Raw genomic sequence first — 20,916 nt, 5'->3', positions numbered from 1 at the left:
AGACCCCAGACAGCACCTCAGCGGCCGGGGGAGTCCTACCATGAGCCGACTGCAGGGCTCAGCACACGAGTAGATTGGCCAGCCCATGGCAATCTTTACCCCTCAGGACAGGCCTCGGATGCCATCTTAGGCCACAGCATTCCTACGGGGCTCCGGAGGCTGTAAGTCGATTCCCCTCACCAGGGGCCATTTTTTCTCGCTTCAGGCAGGTCCCTCGGGGTCGGAGGAGTCCACTGTTAATTAGCTATAGCTTTGGGGTCTCATATACCGCCAGGATGTTGCAGGATTCCGGTCAGTGGGGGAGGAGCAGCGCAGAAATACGACTAGCCGGCCATTTTGCTGAGCCACGCCTCCGCCTTGCCACACTTAAATCTTCCCGAGATGAAAAATGAAATGGTAATTCATTAGCATTTAACTTTTCAATGACCCAGTCCTGGGCCGAGCATCTGGACAGGGCGGACCTGCTAAGTGGCAGCAGTGAGGATGGTGAGCTGCCATTGCACTGTGTCAAGTGCGCATGTCTCATTGGCCAGCCATCTTGCAATGGCCAGCCAGACATGCACACTTAAACCTCTCAGCTTAGCTGTCTTAAGACACCTGGGTTGAGAGTAAGTGCAGTTCTCCAGTGTGCTGTGGAGCACCAAGACAGGCCCATGTGCTCATGGTGTGAGCAGTACCAGGATTGATCAAGAGAGTTTGCTGGGGCCTGCTTTGCAGTCGTGACGGGATCCGGAGAGTGAGGAGGTCCTGTAATTTGGTAATTGTTATTTTTATAATTTTTGATTTTATTTTTGATTGTACACACCTACCCCACTCCTCACCGTAGATGCCAGCCGCCACTATCCAACTTCTTGAAAGAGATCGAATAAATATGAAATTAAGTGAACATGAACAACATACAGATAGTGGCTGGACAATGGTATTAGTGAGCAATGCAACAAGAGCAACAAAGAGTGAAATCATGAATACCATATGTATTTATTTTTTAGTAAAGCAAGTAAACGTGGTTAATTAATAGCTATAATTACACACTGCAATGTCGTTCAGTATGACCTGCAGAGATTCTTTTATGAGATTCCATGAACTTTGAGCCCGACCAGTCGAAACCAGTCACCTCGGCGTGCAAACTCCTAAATCTAACAAAGCTTTGTTAAAACCAATCACGAATGAAGAAATCCAGCCAAACAATTCCTGTGAATCTTGCTCTTCTGATTCTCCAAACCTTATCTAGGGAAATACAAAGACACAAATATATCAATGTCCATGTAGCTGAGCCAGTATCCTACATCATCTTGGGATATAACTTTTATCTATAAACAAAACAACACCATTGGAATCGATACATGCTAATAAGAACTGTCAGGAGTTAGTGATAATCTGTAATCAAGAAATGTTCTCAGAGTTTTTAAAGTATTTCATCCTAAAACAATAACAGAGGATCAGAAGGCATTGATTAAAGAACTACATTTTTTCTTTGGTTTCATCACACTATTCTATCATATTGTATATATAAAGGTAAATATAAGCAATATGAAGGGACAGATTTAGACATTTTTACCCTTGAAGCAGAGCATCAACCAAATTTACAGTACTGTGTTGAGCAAAAGAGAAGACACAGTGCACAACCATATCTACTAAGATTGACCTGCCTCTGCTGTCTTCCTCTGTGCTGACACTCCCAAAGACTGCCTTACGTGACACACAACCTCGCCGAGATTAGCATGTGCTGTCTACTACAGAATTTGTATAGATAGCCTACTATTCCAGTACAAATTTGTGTCTAGACAAACATAGAAGGATTATTTGAACTGGATGTAGTCTGTGAACTGCAACACACATGCATTGTGTGGGTGTTTGGAGTGCCTGCATTGGCGCTAGGCTGCCCAAACTGGACCAGTGCTGGGGGAGAGGAGATAAATGCACCATATTAGATGAATACCTACACTTTCACTTTGACGTAGGGCAGCGCAGTAAGGTGAATTGCTGTGCTGCCCTATGCCATGCCCCCCTAAATGGGGATCTAGGTTTTGATGTAAGGCCCCATCAGGGTAACTTAGTAGATGGACTTTTGCGTCAAAAAACAATGGCTGTTTGCACTGTAGTGCCCCAGTAATGTCCCTTGATGCAAAAAACAAAAGGCAGCGTGAATTCGTTTTTTGCTGAAAAAGATCACTTTTCAGCCAAAATACTGTTTGTGTTGGAAACGTAATATTAATGTGTGACTTTGTGCCGCTTTGGATGACTTTGCATCACTTTACCACAGTGCTAAAGTGTTAGTAAATGGGTCTCCATGGAAAGACGTACATATCGCACTCTCAGAGTTTCTCGCTTATGCATACAAATTTAGGGCCAGATGTATAAATCCATTTAAGGGTCGCAAACCCTGTGATTTTAAATGACAGGGTTTGTTACTGCTTAATGGCTTTTTAGTTTATTCTGAACCCATTTTGTGATTCTTTAAGTACATACCAAATTGCAAATGTGTTTAGAAATGCATACTGAATTTGGAACGGGAGGTTTTAGAACGCTCCTTCCAGATTGGGATTCCGAATACTATGTATCAATGTTTAGCAACTCGAATAAGGTTGTAGCCCTTTAGCAATGATGATGGGGTCATTTGAGCACCCGCCTCATTGTGAATGTAAAGGAAAGGTCATTTTGCAGTGGTCAGTGGCCCATTCTCAAAACTGTAGTCAGTGTTCGTCACCAGAACAAAAATATTTATAAATATTAGAAAGCAAATTGTGGGTATCAAAAAAGATTAAACTAATAGAGTTTGAAAAATACTAATAAAAGCATGTTTTTATTTCCGAGTTTTATTTTTCATGGTCCAAAAGAAATTGCTGGCCTCTCAGGTTATAACAATCAAGTCCTATGTTAGAGAAGCTGCAACGGAAGAAGGCATTACAGGACGTTCTATTGACTTGGTCAGCAGGCCTTGAAGATGACAAAGTAAATCACCTAACAATATTCAAGAACCCAGAGGTCATATTACAGAAGTGTTCCTGGGGCACACTGGGCATGTATGTATGTTTTGTGCAACCCCTGGGCACTTGCATTTTGCAGAATGGGCTACTCATAACATACGTTGTAGCCTGTTTAGTGTTTGCAAATGTGTGGAGACACATTTTGCTCCTGTGCAATGGTAAAGGACTGTTTCGTCATTTGCTTGGGGGTGTGGATGCATGCATGTGAATGCTTTTTCCCTGCACCTGTGTCATATTGCCAATGTGGGTGCAAGTGCAAACAGTCTTGTGAGAAGTACACTACCTGTGTGCTACCTAAGAAGTAGCTCAAAGTAATGCACTCTCCTTTGAGTGTCCCGGATAGCCTCTATTGTATCCACGCTGGTGGATACAGTCACTCACTCTTCCTGCCTGCAGTAGGATCCTTGCACCCATATTTATCTTTAGGCCAGTTGGTCTACATTGAAAAATTCACTGCTAATTATAAACCACCAGACAGTGTTTAACCCCTGCTTAGTCACCAGAGCAGGTGAAAATGTGTGCCTTTCCTGAGGAGAGTACACCTTTTGGGAAAAATAGAATACAGTTCTAGGTTGCACTCATCCAATTACAGTGTTCACAACTCTGACTTTAAATGTGGATCATTTTACATGATATGACCCCAGGGGACTAAAGAAGGTGAGAAGTGGAATGAAGTGCAATGCAGATGGTGTATTTTCAAGCCACATTAAAAAAGATACAAACTAAAATTATCTCTAAGATATAGTTAAAGAGATGTATGTATGTATGTATGTATGAACTGAATACAGCACATTACAGGAACAGAGAACAGTGGTTTACCTTCACTTTCGTGTGTTGGGGATGGTGGCTCAGGTCACCTGAGGGACACCTCAAAAGTCTATGGAAAGGTGACTCAGTCAGAGACCACACACACACTCTTATGGGCCTGGATGGTCCCCCTTGATTGCCAAAGAGCAGTGTCCACATGATCTGATACTGACAATACAGTACCTTCCAGTCTCTATGCATGAGCAACCATAGTAATAATTGGTTAGAGTGCCTCTGTTGGGCACGGACTGTGACTGAATAACCCCGTGGGGGATGATCCCTGGATGAATCTAGTGCATCTTTTTTCCCCTGTCAAATAAACACCACCTCTGGTTTGGTGCACATTCAGCACGATTTTGGGAGCACATGCATGTCTTAGTAAGTCATGCACATGGGTAAAATCCCATACAGCATAAGAGCTATACCATTCGTTCAAATATGGGAATATCTCTAACTTCACACCCATACATGAACATTTAAAAAAAAAGGGCAACGCAAATGCCTTCAACCCCTTTATTTATGTGAACGAGGCCCTGGAAACGTAGGGGCAGGTGTAAAAGTCTATTTTAGGAATACAGTCCTTACCTCTTAAAAGGTTTGGTTAATGTAGCCTTGAAGGAAAAGGACAATGTTTCCTAGAGTAAGTAGTAGTCTATTGTTATTAAAGAGAAAGGTAAATAGGGCTATTCGGATTGAGGTGGATATGTATTTCAGCAGAGAGGTCAGGTGAGAGAAACCAAGATTTGATCAATATGGTTGCCCCATATATCATCAAAATTTTAATTTGGTAATACTTTCCAAATTGTTCAAATGATGATAACAAGTCCTGCAGCTGACATTAACTTGAAGCTACTGAATAAAACCAAAAGCATAAGGGATAAGAAATTACTAGCCTCTATTCCGTGTAATGTTCAGTCTACTCAGCTTCCAATCAGACTGTGGTTTAGGTAGCTTAAAATGTGTGTCTGTACTCCCTTGGAGTTTGGGTGAGGGATACAGTCTAATGCATAACAAACTTCTGTTATGCTTCCTGAACAAACATCCTTGATATAGAAGGGCAGTAAGTGGAAAGGTAGCAGGTAAACTGTAAATTGTTCTTATGTGGGCCATTTCGGCATCGGGGCTAACACTGTCTCAAGGGACGAATAAACACTCCTCACAATTAAAAAAAACTAACAGCAGAGGAAGTAGATACTAGGAAAACTACTCTGGCTGAAGTTGCCCGCTAGAGGAGAGTGGAGGTTTTTAGTGATGTCTTGAATACAGAGAGCCTGATCCACAAAAGTGAACTGAGATGAAAGTCTAACTTTATGGCTTTCGGTATTCACAAAGGGCATTTAAGAGTAGTAAAGTTAGAGTTTTGTCTCAGTTAAACTTAAGTTTTGGTCTTAAGTGTAACTGAGACCAAAAAGTTAAACTTCAGACCAAAACCTAAGTTTAACTGAGACAAAAGTCCAATATTACTACACATAAATAGCCTTTGTAAATACCGAAAAAAGTAAAGTTAGACTGTCGTCTCAGGCCACGTTTGTGAATCTGGCCCATTGCCTTCCCAAAAGGTAGGATAACTAGAATGAAACCTGGATCCATTGTCTAGAACCAAGGTGTACTTTAAGAGAAGTGTGCTTAATAAAGAAAAACAACTGTGTGGGACACATGTAAATGTTTACTGTAATCCAATGGGAAGGCAGAAATACTATCCTAAAACCTTCTATCAGGCACCATCCTGAGGCTGAAAATGTTTTTCTTACCATTTGTCATGGTCCCAGGATATTCTGTAAGCAGGATCTGTATTTGCATCTAGATGCATGGTAACACATTTGAGGCTAACATGTTGGCAAACTCCCTTTCTCTAACTTTAGTGCCTGACCAAAAAGGTTGATCAAGGAATTTGCACAACTACAGTTTACTGAACAAGCTGTGTTTGTATTAATTGTGACATACAATCTAATTGATGCCCAGAAACATACATTAAAGTTCCTTGTGGACTCATTTATGCTTTATTATCTTTTAAAAGTTGTTAATATACAATGTTAAACATGTACAACACACATTTTTCTTCACTTTGTGCCACTTCTTTTGAGGACACTACATTACTAACCATCACTCACATTCAACATCTTTCAAACACATCAGTCATTGTGTCCAAAATCAGTTAACCTCATTAATCGATCACATGAAGATGTTTTAATCTACAGAAAATATCAATTTGCCTTCTCAATAATCAACCCTACCATATAGTACATAAATCTCATTCACACAAGCACACAGCTCCTTAAATACACACATTAACCATGCCTTGTCATGACTCCTAAACAGATGCCAATCATTTCATTACTCTAGTTACACCATCCCGCACTCATGTCCATCAACCATTTTCTAATTCATCAAGCCGCACATAGAGAGGTTGACAAGCCACTGAATGTTCGAGCCACTGAAAGCCAGATAACTGGCTCTGGCTCAGCTTGAGGTTCCCTTGGAACGTCGATCAAAAATGAGAGGAAGGTTCCTGTGGCTTAGTGGCTACAGCGGCCGACCACATAACACAGGGAGCCAGGTTTGAATCCCGACCTTGGTTACTAATCCTGCGAATATCAACAAATATCCTTCTGATAAAAGTAAGTGTATTTAAAACTGCCAAAAATAAAATGTCGATTCTGCCAGTCACCCATGCTTTAATCTCACCCTCCAAGAATTAAGGACAAAGCATCAACATTTGAGGCCAGATGTAGGAGAGGAATTACCGGTCGGTAACTTCCGATTTCGGCAGTTGCCGACCGGTATTTAGGATTCGGCATGTAGGGGCCAGCATTTTACAGAATCGGTAAATTTACCGATTCGGTAAATTTACCGATTCTGTAAAATACCGAATCGGTAATTTTACCAATTCGGTAATTCCACATGTAGGTGACACTCCTGAGAGTGCCACAGGCCCTTAAGAGACGGTATTTTACCACCCAATCCTATTGGGTGGTAAAATACCGAATTCAGGTGTGCATGCACATCTATGCATGCACACCTGTGCCATGTGACACACAAACATGCCCTTAGGGCATGTATGTGTGCCACATGGCACACATGCCTGTATTTCGGGTGCTAGAGGGTGTCAAAGTGACACACCCTGCACTCTTGCAGGATTCGGTATTTACCGATTATGTAAATACCCAATCGGTATTGCCCATTGATTTCTATGGGCTTCAAGGCCCATAGGAATCAATGGGCAATACCGATTCGGTATTTACCGAATCGGTAAATACCGAATCTTACCGATTCGGTAAATGTGAAAAGAAATTTACCTACATCTGACTACCTCTAGTTTACCGATTCATAAATACCGAATCGGTAAAATTCGGTAATTATGAATCGGTAAAATAGAATTACCTACATCTGGCCCTATATGTCCGGAAGAAATACACATCTAATGGCTGAATTGCGCAACGTGAACGTGGAAAAATCTGACTACAATCCCAGCTTCCCGGCTTCAGTAAATTGTGTGCTCCTCAGCAAATACTTTATTTCACTGAGCCTCCTTTATTTGTTCAATATTATGACAGCACCTTTCGAGATTGACCTGTACAAAACATTTCGTGTTTAATAGCTTGTAATGTTGCTCCATCGCTAGAATAAGAATCTAGGCCAAATGTAGGGTAAATGTGACCAGTGATAGATAGCATTGTCATCCGGGCGGAGCAGGAACATTTCTCAGATCATGTTTGAAAACTTTCACATTTAATAAATACTTCTCAAATAATTCGATGTGCTAAGGTGAGTTGCTGGGGCGTTTTGACGCAATACAGTTTTGTGAATTTAGGAGACATAATATATTTTAACATGATTTCTTTTAATGAATTACATGTGAAATATTTTTATAGGCTCAACTCGTTTATGGGCTCTTAGACCAAGAGCCAAGGCAAGGGTTGTCTCGGCTCTCTCTGTTGATATGTTGGCTTAACAACCTTTAGCCACACTACATCATGATCTCTCCAAACATAGAACTCATTAGCACTCTCCCAAGTGCGAATGCAAATGTGTTGCTCTGCAATAGGGTTTAGAAACAATTTCTGATAATTAGGCTGTGTCAAGTCCACAGAACCCTCTCCATCTTCATACCCCCACACTCCAAATTCCTAACTATAAATATGAAATTTCCGACTGAGCTAACACCTACACTTTGATTTGTATTCCAACCTGGAAAAAGGAAAAATAGTGATCAGAAGATAGTTATAAAAGAGTTCCAGCTCATGACCTGCACAGGGCAGGCTCCTTTGTGGAAAGTTCAGGAAATGCTTGGATCATGGAGGAAACTTTAACATACTCAAAAGCAACAATATACAGTTACATGTTAGATCCCTTTCAGTGATATGTGTATACGAAACAGAGTAAATGATTGCTAACAGAAATCTGACTGATGTAGATGCATTCACTGTACTTTACACTAACCCTGGGAGGTGAACTCTGCTCCGCGTGCAGAGTTTGCTAAGTTTTCTGCACTCCACGTTACATGGAGCGGAGTTCCTTTTTTACATCGCTCGCGTTCATCAACGTCAAGCTGGCATCCACGAGCGAGGAAAATCAACCTCCCGGTGAGATTCATCCTTGTTTGCGATCGCCAACATCAAGTTAAAGAGCACGAGCGTGTAAAATCAACATCCCAGCTACATTTCTCAACGCAGGGGGGGCAGGTTTCTCATTGTGAGTGGCAGCGTATGCTCGCGACTGCTCTCATTGAGAAACAGCCCATTTGCGTTGAGAAAGCTGCTCGAGTAAAAATCTACTCGAGCAGCAGAAAAGGAAAGAAGGGACCGCTTGCGCTGTGCATGGTGCTGTGTGCGATGATTGCGCAGTGCGGACGAGCATCTGGCATTGTGCACTCACCACAAACATCATTTTTCTATCGTACTCTGCTACTTGTGGAGCTCCGTGTAGTGCGCCAGAGTTTTTTTTGCACTTCGCGGAGTTCCGCGTAGTGCAACTCTGCGAACTCGACCCAGGGTTCCTTTACACACCCTCGCAGACAGACACTGCCATACTTACCAGTACATCATTGTACAGTTTCTTCATCTCCTCACATCTTTTTGACAGTTGTGCATATTTCTCTTCATATTTCTGGATGATATCCTGTGACATAAAACTCATGCCATTAATAGTAAATACTTGTGTACAAAATAAGCAATTGCCCAAATGCTAAAAGCAGAGTCTGTCTTAATTGGTGTTGGCTGGTTATGAATTTATTCAAGTGTTAATATCATACAATTACATGCTCCATCAACTTATCTACTCTAAATGTAGGAATATGTATCGCTAGCTTACATCTTCACGAAGATAAACTGAGAGGTCTTGAAAAATGCTTGTTTCTTTTGTCAACTTAAGGATACCTCACGAAAAACGTGTGTCAAAGAAAATGCATTAATATGGCTTATTACACTTCCTTAACTGATCCAAAAGCAGTGATTTGTTTACAAGAAGCTATAGGATAGCAATCAGTATGGGTGTGTATTTTAATAATGGAAAGTACATCGTTCCGAAGAGGTTTTAAAGGTGGTAGTTGGTGGCGAGTGGCGGAGCAGAGGAAGTATGAAGAATGTTTGTAGACCAGAAGCAGGTGTTGATCTTCCTACTGTTAACGCGGGATTTCTGGTCTATAGTTATTATTCCAGATCCCAATTCGGGTCGACTAGATCGTTGGTACCTGTCATTGAGTAAAAGGCAATCCACTACTAGGTTAATCAATTAAGAACTTAAACCACTTCTAAAGAACCACTGACTACTAAATGAGTTTAAAAGTTTATTATAAAGCCAAAAGTATCTGGAGATACAAACATCTCAGTATAAGATTCAAAAGATATACAGGTATCAGTATGAAAAGGAATTCTCGAAATGCTCTCAATCGGCAAAAGGAAATTATCAAAATTATCTCAAATAACATTAGAGTTGCAAGAATCGCTATAAGTTGCAACTTAAGAGTCATTTACAAAAAAGAAAATTCAGATTAATCTGTCCCTACTCTATACTAAGTGACATCCTTACTTAACAAGATCTTTACCTAAAAAGGTGTCAGCCGTGGTGACTTCCAAAGAAGATCACGCACTTCTCTTAGTCTTCTTGGTGAATCGCTCTCTTAAGTTCAGTCTATCTGCCTAACCATCCGCTTTCTTAGGCTCCCCAGATCATCTGTCCTGTCCTCTCCCCGAGGTGCTGTCCCTAATACAAAATCACATTTCCAATAGGGACGCCCCTAGAGACGCCCCTCACGTGGTATCGATTCTGGCAGTAAATTCCATGCTGGTGCTCCTCTGGACTCTTCGTTAAAGTTGACCTTGCTTCCCAGGCTTCTTCTCCGCTGGTCGGTACCCCCCAGGAAACTCCTGAAGCCTCCTCCAGACCTGTGCCAGGCGTCTCTGAACAAAGCCCATTCATCACCGAGCTGATTAAACCCCCTCGCACCTGCAAACAAACCGTTCCACTGTGGGCCCCAAATTCCAGCCTATACCATATCTATAAGTCATAAAGTATGTCTTCGTTTGTACTCTGTGCGATCTCTCCTTAACGAGCACGTGCAGATCAAAGAAGCAACTTTATCTATTCAGGCCTCTAAATCACATGAAACAGGCCTCTGCACTCTGAAAACATTTAATTTCTTGGTTTAAACAGTATTCTAACTAACACACATTACTATAATGTAACACATCTATATAAAACATATATTTCAATTCTATGATTAATAATACCTACAAGAAAAATGTTATGTCCACGTCTCATGTCAGTGTAGCAGCACTTATACATTTACTGTGAATTGCCATGGGCCTACACATTTTCATTGGTTTGGGGAGTTTCGTTTCTCCTTCACATAGTCACTTAACATGAAGAACATGGAGTTTCACATCATCCTTGCGTTTCTATAAACTTCTACATTAGTTGTCACACAGATATATATTTTTCTATTCTAACTAAAACACTTTTACCATTTCCACTCTATGAATATAACACTCTGGTGTAATCTATATTTAAACTAATACTACGTGCTTGTAAATATGGTGCACTTATACATTTTTCAGATTTGCGCTCTCTCAATCCCCCTTTGATGACTTCCAGTAGTCATCATCATCGCAACACCCTCATTTTAGGTATAGATTATCAAACTGAAGTCGTTGCATTATTCCCTCGTTTCATCTCTTCTAGAGCCCTCAGACTCCTATACTGATTCTCCTGCATCGCAGCTAATCTTCTCCCCTGCTCTCGCATGGATCTCTGCAACCTATTCGCTCTGTACCATTTGTACAACCGCACCAATCCCCACAAAGTGATTACACAAATCACTATTATGATGATGGGTTTCAGTATGTACCAAACGAAACCCTTTCCCAGGTTTGCAAACCAACCTCCAACCTTTCCCATTCCTTGTCCTACTTTTTCCCACACATTTACCTGCGCCAAATCCTCAATCTCACGGTGAATCAAAGTAATGTTTTGTATGTACTTCTCTAGAGGTTTTGAATTGTCTGGAATGTAAGTGCAACATTCCTGGACCTTCAAAGCCTTACAGACTCCGCCCTCTTTGGCTAACAGAACGTCTAGAGCAAGTCGATTCTGAAGAACCATTGCCCTTATCGATTGCATCTCTCCCTCCACCAGCATTAAAGATCTAGCAGTACTGGCAGATAATCTATCTAAAACTGTTGCCAACCTTCTAATTTTGATGTCATTCAGTATTAACCCTAAAAGAGGAAATGCAGCTCCAAATATGTCTCCAATTACTTCAGAGCTTGCATCTCTCCTTCCTCTTGCTTGAGCTCCTCCTTTTTTGGACTCTAATTCTTCAACATGATATATTTTCGGGAAGACAATTGCCAAATAACATGATCCATACCAATTATCTGGTAGTTTCACATATGCATTCCTTCCACAAAAAATATATACATTGGGGATCACCTGCATCTCCTTCAAAAAGTCCTTAGAATAATATTCTAACTGGAAAGCATGTTCACAACTGACTTCTCCCACAAACACATTCTCGTAATAGGTTTGACCCCTATGTATACATAGTTTCCCTTTCTTTTCTCGATCTAATGCTATTGGACCACTGCTACCCTTGCTTTTGTGTGCTCTTTCTTCTTCAGTCCAATCTGTTTCCCATTGACCTGAAGTTTTTAGAATCTTTTGTCTCCTGTATCGAGTATCCACCTGCCCTATAAACTTTTTCTCAATTTTTGACACGGAACAAGTTAAATTATTCCTTCGGGCATGTGAAGTGTCTAATGTTCTGCATGGTAAGAAACATTTCTGTAACCGGTCCTCACTCTTGTAATAATCCCACTTATTGAGATGTTTGAAATTTGGCACCTCTGGCAACACGGAATCGAAGTTCGAGAAGTAATACTCGAATCCATCCCGTTCATAAAATATGCTCAGCAGTAAACTACATGTGATTCCATAAGTCAATGGAAGATGGTGGTACCTAATACCCTCATCTACCGATGCTGGCAATTTCATGCAGACGTAGCAATTTTTCGCCTCCATGACATCAACGTATTCGCACAGCAGTTTAGCATAAGCATTTGACTTAAAATTCCCCTGGGATTCATCAGTGTGTAATCTCTTAATCTCAGCATCTAACACAGCTTTCTCCTTCTCTGTGTTAACTCTACCCTGTACAGCAGTAGTAGGTCTCTGTGTCGATACTCTTTTAGCTTCTTCTCTTGCTTTTGCTTCACTTTCATGCCCCACTACATATGATATAGTAACTACTAAAACTATAAGAGAAATCACTACCACTAAAAGTGTGCCTACTATGCATTTTGCCCTGCGGTTCGGGTTGCCAGCCTCCATGATCCTCAAACAGTGCAACTCTGGTTGCCGTTCTCAGCCAAAGTCTCTTACTAAATTCCGATGTTTCTCTTCTTTGCACAAAGTCTCTCTTTGAACCACACCTGGAAGCTGACAATTCACTCCGCAAGAACAGTCTCTCTTTTCTGTAACAATAGACAACCCTAGCCCTTCTCCATCCACTAAAAGGGAATTCCCTAACTCTTTCTTCTTCCACTCGGCGCTAGGTTATCTTTCAATCCGTATTTACAAAGTTCTTTACAAAGTCTTTAATAGTCCGAGACTATGAGTGTTCCAAGAACTTCCACCACTAGTTCAAATATTTCCATACGAAGAAGGATTCCCTCCAGTATTGGACACCTTGAACAGCAACACGGAAATTCAACTGTCTCAAAGATCAATTTTCTTATTCCGCTCAGGAGAGGAGGATAGACGATGTTGAGTGTCAGCAGTCTTTCAACCTCCAATCCTGGTACCAGGAACTTTACTTCCACTGTGATGATTGGGTCAGTTCTGGTCAGGGTCACTTCTCTCACCCTCCCAGTTCTGCGTCCCGCTGAGGACATCTGTAGCGAGGTAGGTCCACTCAGGAGTAGCGTATCTTCTGCTAGGCACTCGCACTCTCCTTGATCTCCTTGGACCCCCCCTGCTCTTGGTCTTGCACACTTTCTTCTGGATCTGAGTCTTCGGATATAGGAGCAAGAGTTCTTTCTGAAGTCAGCTTCAAGTTCGGCCTTTGTTTTCTTTCGGGCCAACTAACTTCTCCACGTCTTGTTCTCCTACTTCTTGTCCTCACACTCTGTTCTTGATCACTCTGGTACCGGTCTGTGTCTGAGTCGTAGTCACAACCACTTTCTCCTTCTGTGGCAACTTCAGTTTCACTGCCGTCCTGCCTTTCTTCTTCTAGATCTGTTGCACTCCCAACTTCTTCAGACACCCCCACAGCTTGACTGATCCCCTCCTGTGATTCTTCTTCCACACTTGGATTGTCGTCTGTGAGAGGAGCCGTTTCTTCCAGGGGTGCTGGAACCTTTCGAGTGTGGGATGCGTGGATCCAATTAGGCAGTCCTCCGCACTTGACAGCAGTGTTCGTCACCAGGATCACCTGATAGGGCCCCTGCCAGCGCACGTCTAAACAATTCTTCCGAACGTGCTTCTTCACCAGGACCCAATCTCCTGGGCACAGGTTGTGGCACAAATTTCTTGAAGACGGAACCTCTGCAGCCTATACCTGAAGAGACACAGAATGAATGGCGTCAGACAACCTTTGCAATAATCCAGGATCAGGTCATCTGTAATGTTCAATAATGCGGCAGTTGGGACAGAAGGAAGTCTCATCGCCCTCCCCATCAGCACCTCGTGTGGAGAGAGACCTGTCCTCCAGTCGGGTGTGCTGCGCATGCTCATAAGGACTAGAGGAAGAGCATCAGGCCAACTCAAGGAAGTTGATGAGCATACTTTAGCTAATCGACATTTCAGTGTCCCATTTATCTGCTCCACTACACCTGAGGCCTCTGGTCGATAGCTACAGTGCAGTTTCTGATCAATATTTAATGCAGAGCAAAGCATCTTCACAATTTCGCTGTTAAAATGAGTTCCTCTGTCCGATTCCAGAGAGGCAGGCACCCCGAAGCGCGGTATCAACTCTCTAAGCAACAACTTTGCTACTGTGAGTGTATCGCACCTGCGTGTAGGATATGCTTCAACCCATCTGGAGAATAAGCAAACAATCACCAGAACATACCTAAGGCGGTTGAATTTTGGCATTTCAATAAAATCCAATTGCATCCTGTTGAAAGGCCCCCCAGACCTCCCAATGTGACTCAGTGTAACTGGTGTTCTTTTCCCTACGTTCAACTGTTGACAAGTAACGCAACGTTTGCACACTGATTCTGCTGCAATCCTAAACTTAGGGCAGTACCAAGTTTGCCTGAATACCCTCAGCATGGCATCCCTTCCCAAGTGTACTGGACCATGTATCTGTCGTGCCATTGGACTCGCTAACTCCTCAGGTAGCACTGCTCTTCCATCTGCTGAAACCCAAAAATCCATTTTGCTTCTTACACAACCTGCTGTTTCCCATGCCCGTTTCTCTGATTCTGGTGCATTCTCTTGTATCACTCTTAAATCCTCCCAAGTGTCTACAGTTTCTAACATCATATTCAGTTCTGTTTTCTCCTGAGCCCCATCTATTTCCACTTTTGTGAACGAATATCCATGCTCCGCACAATAGCGGGCAACCTCATCAGCATACCTGTTTCCCTGCGACACAAAATCGGTATTTTTTGTATGAGCTACACACTTTACAATAGCAATTGCGGCTGGACCCTGTAATGCTTCCAACAACAGCCGCACAAATTCTCCATTTCTAATTGGCGAACCAGAGGAGGTCATGTAACCCCTCTGAGACCACAATTGCCCGAAATCATGAACAACACCGAAACCATATTGGCTATCAGTATATATGGTGACTCTATTTTTATTACCTGCTATACAGGCACGGGTTAATGCAATGATCTCTGCTACCTGTGCGGAGTGTACTCGTTCCAGGAAAGCGGCTTCCACAACTCCAGTAATGGTGCAAACAGCATAAGCTGCTCTCAACCGACCAGTATCGTCTCTTAAACATGAGCCATCAACAAAATAAATTTCATCAGGGTCGATCAATGGCTCATCCACAATATCTGGTCTTGGCTTCGTGCATAGTTCAGTCACATCAAGGCAATCGTGATCTTCACATTCTTCGCCATCGATATCACTGGGAAGTGGCATCAACGTAGCAGGATTCAAAACAGAGCACCTCTTAAGGGTCACGTTCTCTGCAGCAAGAATAACTTGCTCATAGCGCGTGAGCCTACTGTTGGTGAAGTGCTGTGTCTTGGTCCGGGTCATTAACAATTCCACAGAATGAGGTACATACACCACTAACTGGTGTCCCATTACAATGCTTTCACAACGCTGAATGCTGACACCAGTTGCAGCAACGGATTTGAGACATCCGGGCAACGCTGCCGCTACCGGATCTAATGTAGCCGAAAAATATGCAACTGGTCTACGGCCATTTCCATGGATTTGGACAAGAACTGACAAAGCACATCCCCTCTCTCGCAGCAGTAAAGTGAAAAAGATTTGTCGTAGTCAGGCATCCCTAGAGCCGGAGCACGACATAAGTCATCTCTCAACTGTAGGAACGCCATCAAGCACTCATTGTCCCATGGTACCGGATCACTCACCTCCTTGTGCGTCAGTTTCTGTAAGGGTTTTGCTTTCAGTGAAAAGTTAGCTATCCACTGTCGACAATAACCAACCATTCCTAGAAACATCCTGACTTCTCTCTGTGTTGTAGGTGCACTCATTTTCATTATCGCTTCTATTCTGTCTGGTGACACCTTGCACTTTCCTTTTTCCAACCTGTGACCCAAGTACTGTACTTCTGTCAGACAGTACTGCAATTTGCTCGGAGATACCTTATGCCCATTTTCAGCTAAATGATTCAATAGGGCGATGGAATCTGTCTTACACGCTTCCTCTGTTTCTGACGCAACAAGTAGGTCGTCTATGTACTGGACCAGAACTGAGTTCTGTGGCAGTACTAGACTTTCAAGATTCTTCTTCAACAGCTGGTTGAAGATTGAAGGACTATCGGTGAATCCTTGTGGGATTCTACACCATGTTAAAACGTGATCTTCCATTTTAAAAGCAAAAAGGTACTGGCTTTCCTCATCTAATGGGATTGAAAAGAAGGCCTGACAAAGATCTATCACTGTGAACCATTCAGCTTGGAATGGTATCTGAAACAGTATCACTGATGGATTCGGTACCACTGGACAACATGAAACATCTATCTCATTGATTTTTCGAAGATCTTGAACTATTCTGAACTTCCCACTAGGTTTCTGCAATCCCATAATCGGGGAGTTACATGGACTACCCACGATTTCCTTCAGCATTCCCTGTTGAATCATAGAATCGATCACAGGCTTTATTCCTGCAATCGTCTCTTGGGACAGTTTGTATTGAGGCGTTCTTGGATATACGGCATTTGGTTTCACCATGATCTTCACTGGCTCTACCCCTTTGATCAATCCTATCTCTTCTCAGGTAAAATCCCATACTTCTGATGATACTGCCTCGCGTAAGTCCCAAGGAAGTTCCTCCACAGTCAGAGTAGGGTACAGTTCTATACATGTTCTTGAATTAACAACCTTAAAGGTCGCATCATCGTCTGTAGTCTGTACTTCCACTCCCTGAGGTGTGCAATATATGGTGCAGTTCAATTTGCATAACAAGTCCCTTCCTAACAGACACACAGGACTTGAATCACATACTACGAACTGATGTTCATTCATGTAGTTTCCGATTCTCACTGACACTGGTTCCGTCAAAGGACTCGTCATTCTCTTGTTTGCGACTCCAACCACCTGAATTGTTTCCCCCGACATTGGTAGATCAGGAACCACTGCAGATCTCAGAGTTGATCGAGTAGCTCCAGTATCCACCAAGAATGTTGTGGGACACCCTGCTACCTCTGCCTCAACAAATGGCCCTCTCTGATCCACTTCTAGAACTGCCCCGAGGGTACAGTCCTCTTCTTTGCTTACACGCTGTCCCGTCAAAGGGTCAATGTAATAACATCTTTCTTCCTCTAAAAAAAGAGGCATTTGTCTAAAGACTTTTCCCCCTGTCGCAATCATAGGTGGCTGCGGAAACTGAGCTCGTGGAGCTGACGTCCCCCCTTTGACCACCTTGTTCTTTGACACTGTCACCCCTTGAACTGGAACCTCTTGAACTTCCTCCTCTACCTCTATTTCTCCGTTTTCAGGGTTAAAGGGACACTCGCGTCTCCAATGTCCCACCTGGTGACACTGATGGCACTTTGTCGTCCTCTTTAATGTGGCAAAGTCTATTCTAGGTCTCGGGTTATCCTCACTGTCCTTATTCTGATTATTTGATTTCCGTCCCATTGTCCCTGTTCCCTGCTGTCCGCCCTTTCCAGCTGAGTGCATCTGCACTACCATTAGCTTTTCTTTCAGCTTCTTTGCTTTGGAATCTATTTCATCGCTGCAGTACCTTGCATACCTCAAAATCTCATCCAGTGGTCTGTTCTGCCAGCAAATTAAATGTTGTTGAATCATTAAACAAATATCAGGTCTCAACCCCAAAACGAACTTTGATACAAACTGTTCTATATCTTTGGGTTCCATCACATCGAGTCCACTATATTGTTTGAATGTTTTCAGCAATCTCTCATAAAACTCATGAACTGTCTCCTTGGGTTCCTGTCTTGTTCGGTCTATTTTTACAGAATCTATGTCTTGTGGTGGTACCTTGTCTTTCAGCCAAGTTATTACTCTTTCATACTTTTGCATCACAATTTCAGCCGGTCCATTTGTAGCAGCATCTCTTTCTGGTTCTGCAGCTGGCCATTCGACACTAGTCTTGCATGCTGTCCACAAATCTCCTGGGACCACAATGTCAAATAATGTGTTCAAATCAATCCACAATACTTTGGAGATCTTCACAAATCTTTCTACCTGCTTTTACCACTCAACTGGATTGTCCCTTAACTTCGGAAATGAGTTGGTAAATGCAGCTAAATCTCCTCTACTCCAGGGCACATGTACGTAATTCCCATTCGATATTTCTCTCAAAGGAAATGCCTCCATCTGCATTACCCTTCCTTCCGGAGACATCACACTTGTGCTCCGTCTGACAGTGCCCCTTTTCGCCCACCTCTCTTCCCATTTGTCCAGATCCCTCCACACTCTTATTCCTGTTATCAGTTCCCTTATGTGTGTTTTTAATCCTGTAGTCCTCTTCTCATCTAAATCTTGGTCTGTATACTGTAACCTATGGTTACCCTGTAGGGTCTTTGTTCTGGACAAATCTACCATATACTTGTCTGCCAGTTCAGACAGTTTTTCATGAATTGCTCTTGCCTTTCGGGTAATGTCCTTCGCTATAAACAGCAACTCATCTTGTTCATACAGCTCAATTCTTTCTAAGGCCAACGTTCCATCTATGATCTCATCCACATCTGATTTTAAGCTGGTAACATCGAGTCTTTTGGCCTTCACCGCAGCTTTCAGTATGCTAGCTCTAGGGGGTCCATTCACATCTCTCCCATCCCAGCTCCGAGTCCTACGTCTGGGCTCAGGCGAGTTACGAGGAGTCCTCCCATGCTCCCACCCCTCCAGGTCCCATGCAGTTCCGTCCTCTCGGGGCGGATGATGAAACACTCCATTGGGCCTCATGGTCCTACCTTCCCCATCCTGCCTGGTTTCTCTGGGTGCATGGCTAGACATCCCATTGCTCCCCCTTTCCTCACAGTTTGCCTGTGATCTCTGACTACTCGATGTATGGCGAGATCTCTCACTGTTCCCTCTATTCCAGTGTTGTACATCTTCTCCAAGTGCGTGATGAGCGCACCTAAACCTATCTCTGTAAGCTAGTACCATTTGGTCCCCACCCTTTTCCCAGAGACGAGACATCTCTTCACACTCGATACCTCTACCGTTCTGCTCCTGCTGTTCCCTATCATCCATAGGACGCGTAACTCCTCTATTCTCCTGACTTTGACCCTCACGCTCCTGACTGCTTTCGCTAGCCCCGCAGTGAGATACTGTCCCGTTGCCTCGACTTCCCCATTCTGCCTCTGCTCTAGACCTGTTGCTTTGTGCTTCTGCGGACCCATCCCATTCCCTCAAGTCAGCTCTCAACTCTCTAAAAGTTTTCGGCCGTGGTCCCCTTAGGTCCATCGGTCCTCTCTGACCCTCCTGTCCTGATGTGGGACCCACTGCTGAATCGAATGGGGTGTTCCACGTTACTGGTCTTGGCAATTGCCTCCAGGCATTTGTCGTGTTATTTCTCCTTTCCATTTCAAATCTCTCCCTGTCTAACCGTCTTTGTTCTTCCTCTCTGTCTCTCTCGGGGTTGTAAATCGATACTATAGGTCCTATGGTAACAGGTACTTGGAGAGCATCTGGCAATCCACAAGACTCAACCTGCTCAGTGTTTGGTGTCTTCTGTACCACAAACCTTCCAACCACACTCTGTGCTGTACTATGTTGAGGTGTCTCCTCGCCTTTGATAGGTGTCCATTCCTATATAGGAAGCGGTACATACCCCTCTATGGCAGCCCCCTCTACCCTTGCGAGTCCTCTATTTTCTATCTCCCCAACTCTCGGAGGCGGTCTATCCATCAGCAATCTATTTATCAGATTGTCCTCCGAATCGCTCTCCTCATCCTCTTCCATAAGGTTCTGTCCTCCTACCACCTCTCTCACTGGGTACAACTTATCTACCTCAATGGCCTGTACCCTCCATCTCTTGGCGTCCTCATCCCACTTGGAATCTCGCACTGCTCTTACCGATCGCGTCAACCTTCCTTGACGCCTATTCAGATTTCTATCGTGTGCCGCCCTAATCCACGCGTTAAGGGCCTCAAACTGGGTCAGTCTAGGCGGATGTTTCAATGAGGACATGGTTGCTTTTAGCCGATGTAACGCCTCTAACTTAAACGTCCCATACTTTGGGAACGGCAGTTCCTCATTCTTTTCAGTAAACTTGTTCCAATCCCTAATCCACATTATAGTGTGCAAACCGAAATTCGTTGCCATATAGTGAGCCGGTGTACCCTCTGGCGGTGCCTCTACCCCGTAAAAGGAGTCACTTCTTTTTCTTTTAAAAATTCCTCTCAAACTTTTAAAGCACTTCATGATCAAAATCTACAATTTCTGATTTTCTCCGCGTTCGTTTACTTCCTGGTGACAATCCACCAATCTCAGCGCTGTTCTCGCTAACTGGCCTATCAGAGCGCGGCTCTAGCCGACGTCACACCAACCGCTCAATCAGAGCGCGGCTCTAGCCGACGTCACACCAACCACCCAATCAGAGCGCGGCTCTCGGTGACGTCTCTCGTCCCCCCTTTGCAGCAGTTCCCCTCCTTTCTCAGCTTGTCTCCGCGGTCATGCATGCGTCCCATTCATACTCTGAAAAATGATTACTTCCGTCCAAGCGATCACTTTTCTTGACTGTACGCCCACAGTCTACCTGTAGCTGTCACCTTAACTGACGAAATGTCTTTCCGATTACGTCCAGACAATCGCCTTCTCTGATAGGTTACTTGCACACAGTAACTTTCGACCAGCGTCTGTTACTCACACACTCACTCGTACACTCCCCCTATCTCGGTCCTGTGGGTCAATGGTACCTCATGATCCCCTCTACTCTGGTCGACAACTACCCTGGGTGTTCGATACACCCGAACCACTTAAGCTCTACCCCGAACGTAAGATTT

General features: G+C 43.4%; 1 protein-coding gene across 1 annotated transcript in view; it reads right to left on the bottom strand.

Annotated features, from left to right (window-relative positions):
- Positions 1-959: 959 nt before the first annotated feature.
- The window catches only part of LOC144766720 (disheveled-associated activator of morphogenesis 2-like), a 902,367-nt gene continuing 882,410 nt past the window's right edge, over positions 960-20,916 (bottom strand). Inside the window, exons 15-16 of the mRNA XM_078650477.1 lie at positions 8,829-8,912; positions 960-1,227 (exon numbers count right to left, since the gene is read on the bottom strand). Coding sequence (XP_078506603.1) covers positions 1,111-1,227; positions 8,829-8,912 — 201 coding nt within the window. The 3' untranslated portion in view covers positions 960-1,110. The remainder of the gene's footprint in view (positions 1,228-8,828; positions 8,913-20,916) is intronic.

The sequence above is a fragment of the Lissotriton helveticus genome, chromosome 7, assembly GCF_964261635.1.
Source record: "Lissotriton helveticus chromosome 7, aLisHel1.1, whole genome shotgun sequence".
Lineage (NCBI taxonomy): Eukaryota > Metazoa > Chordata > Amphibia > Caudata > Salamandridae > Lissotriton > Lissotriton helveticus.
This window is presented reverse-complemented; position numbering and strand designations above follow the sequence as displayed.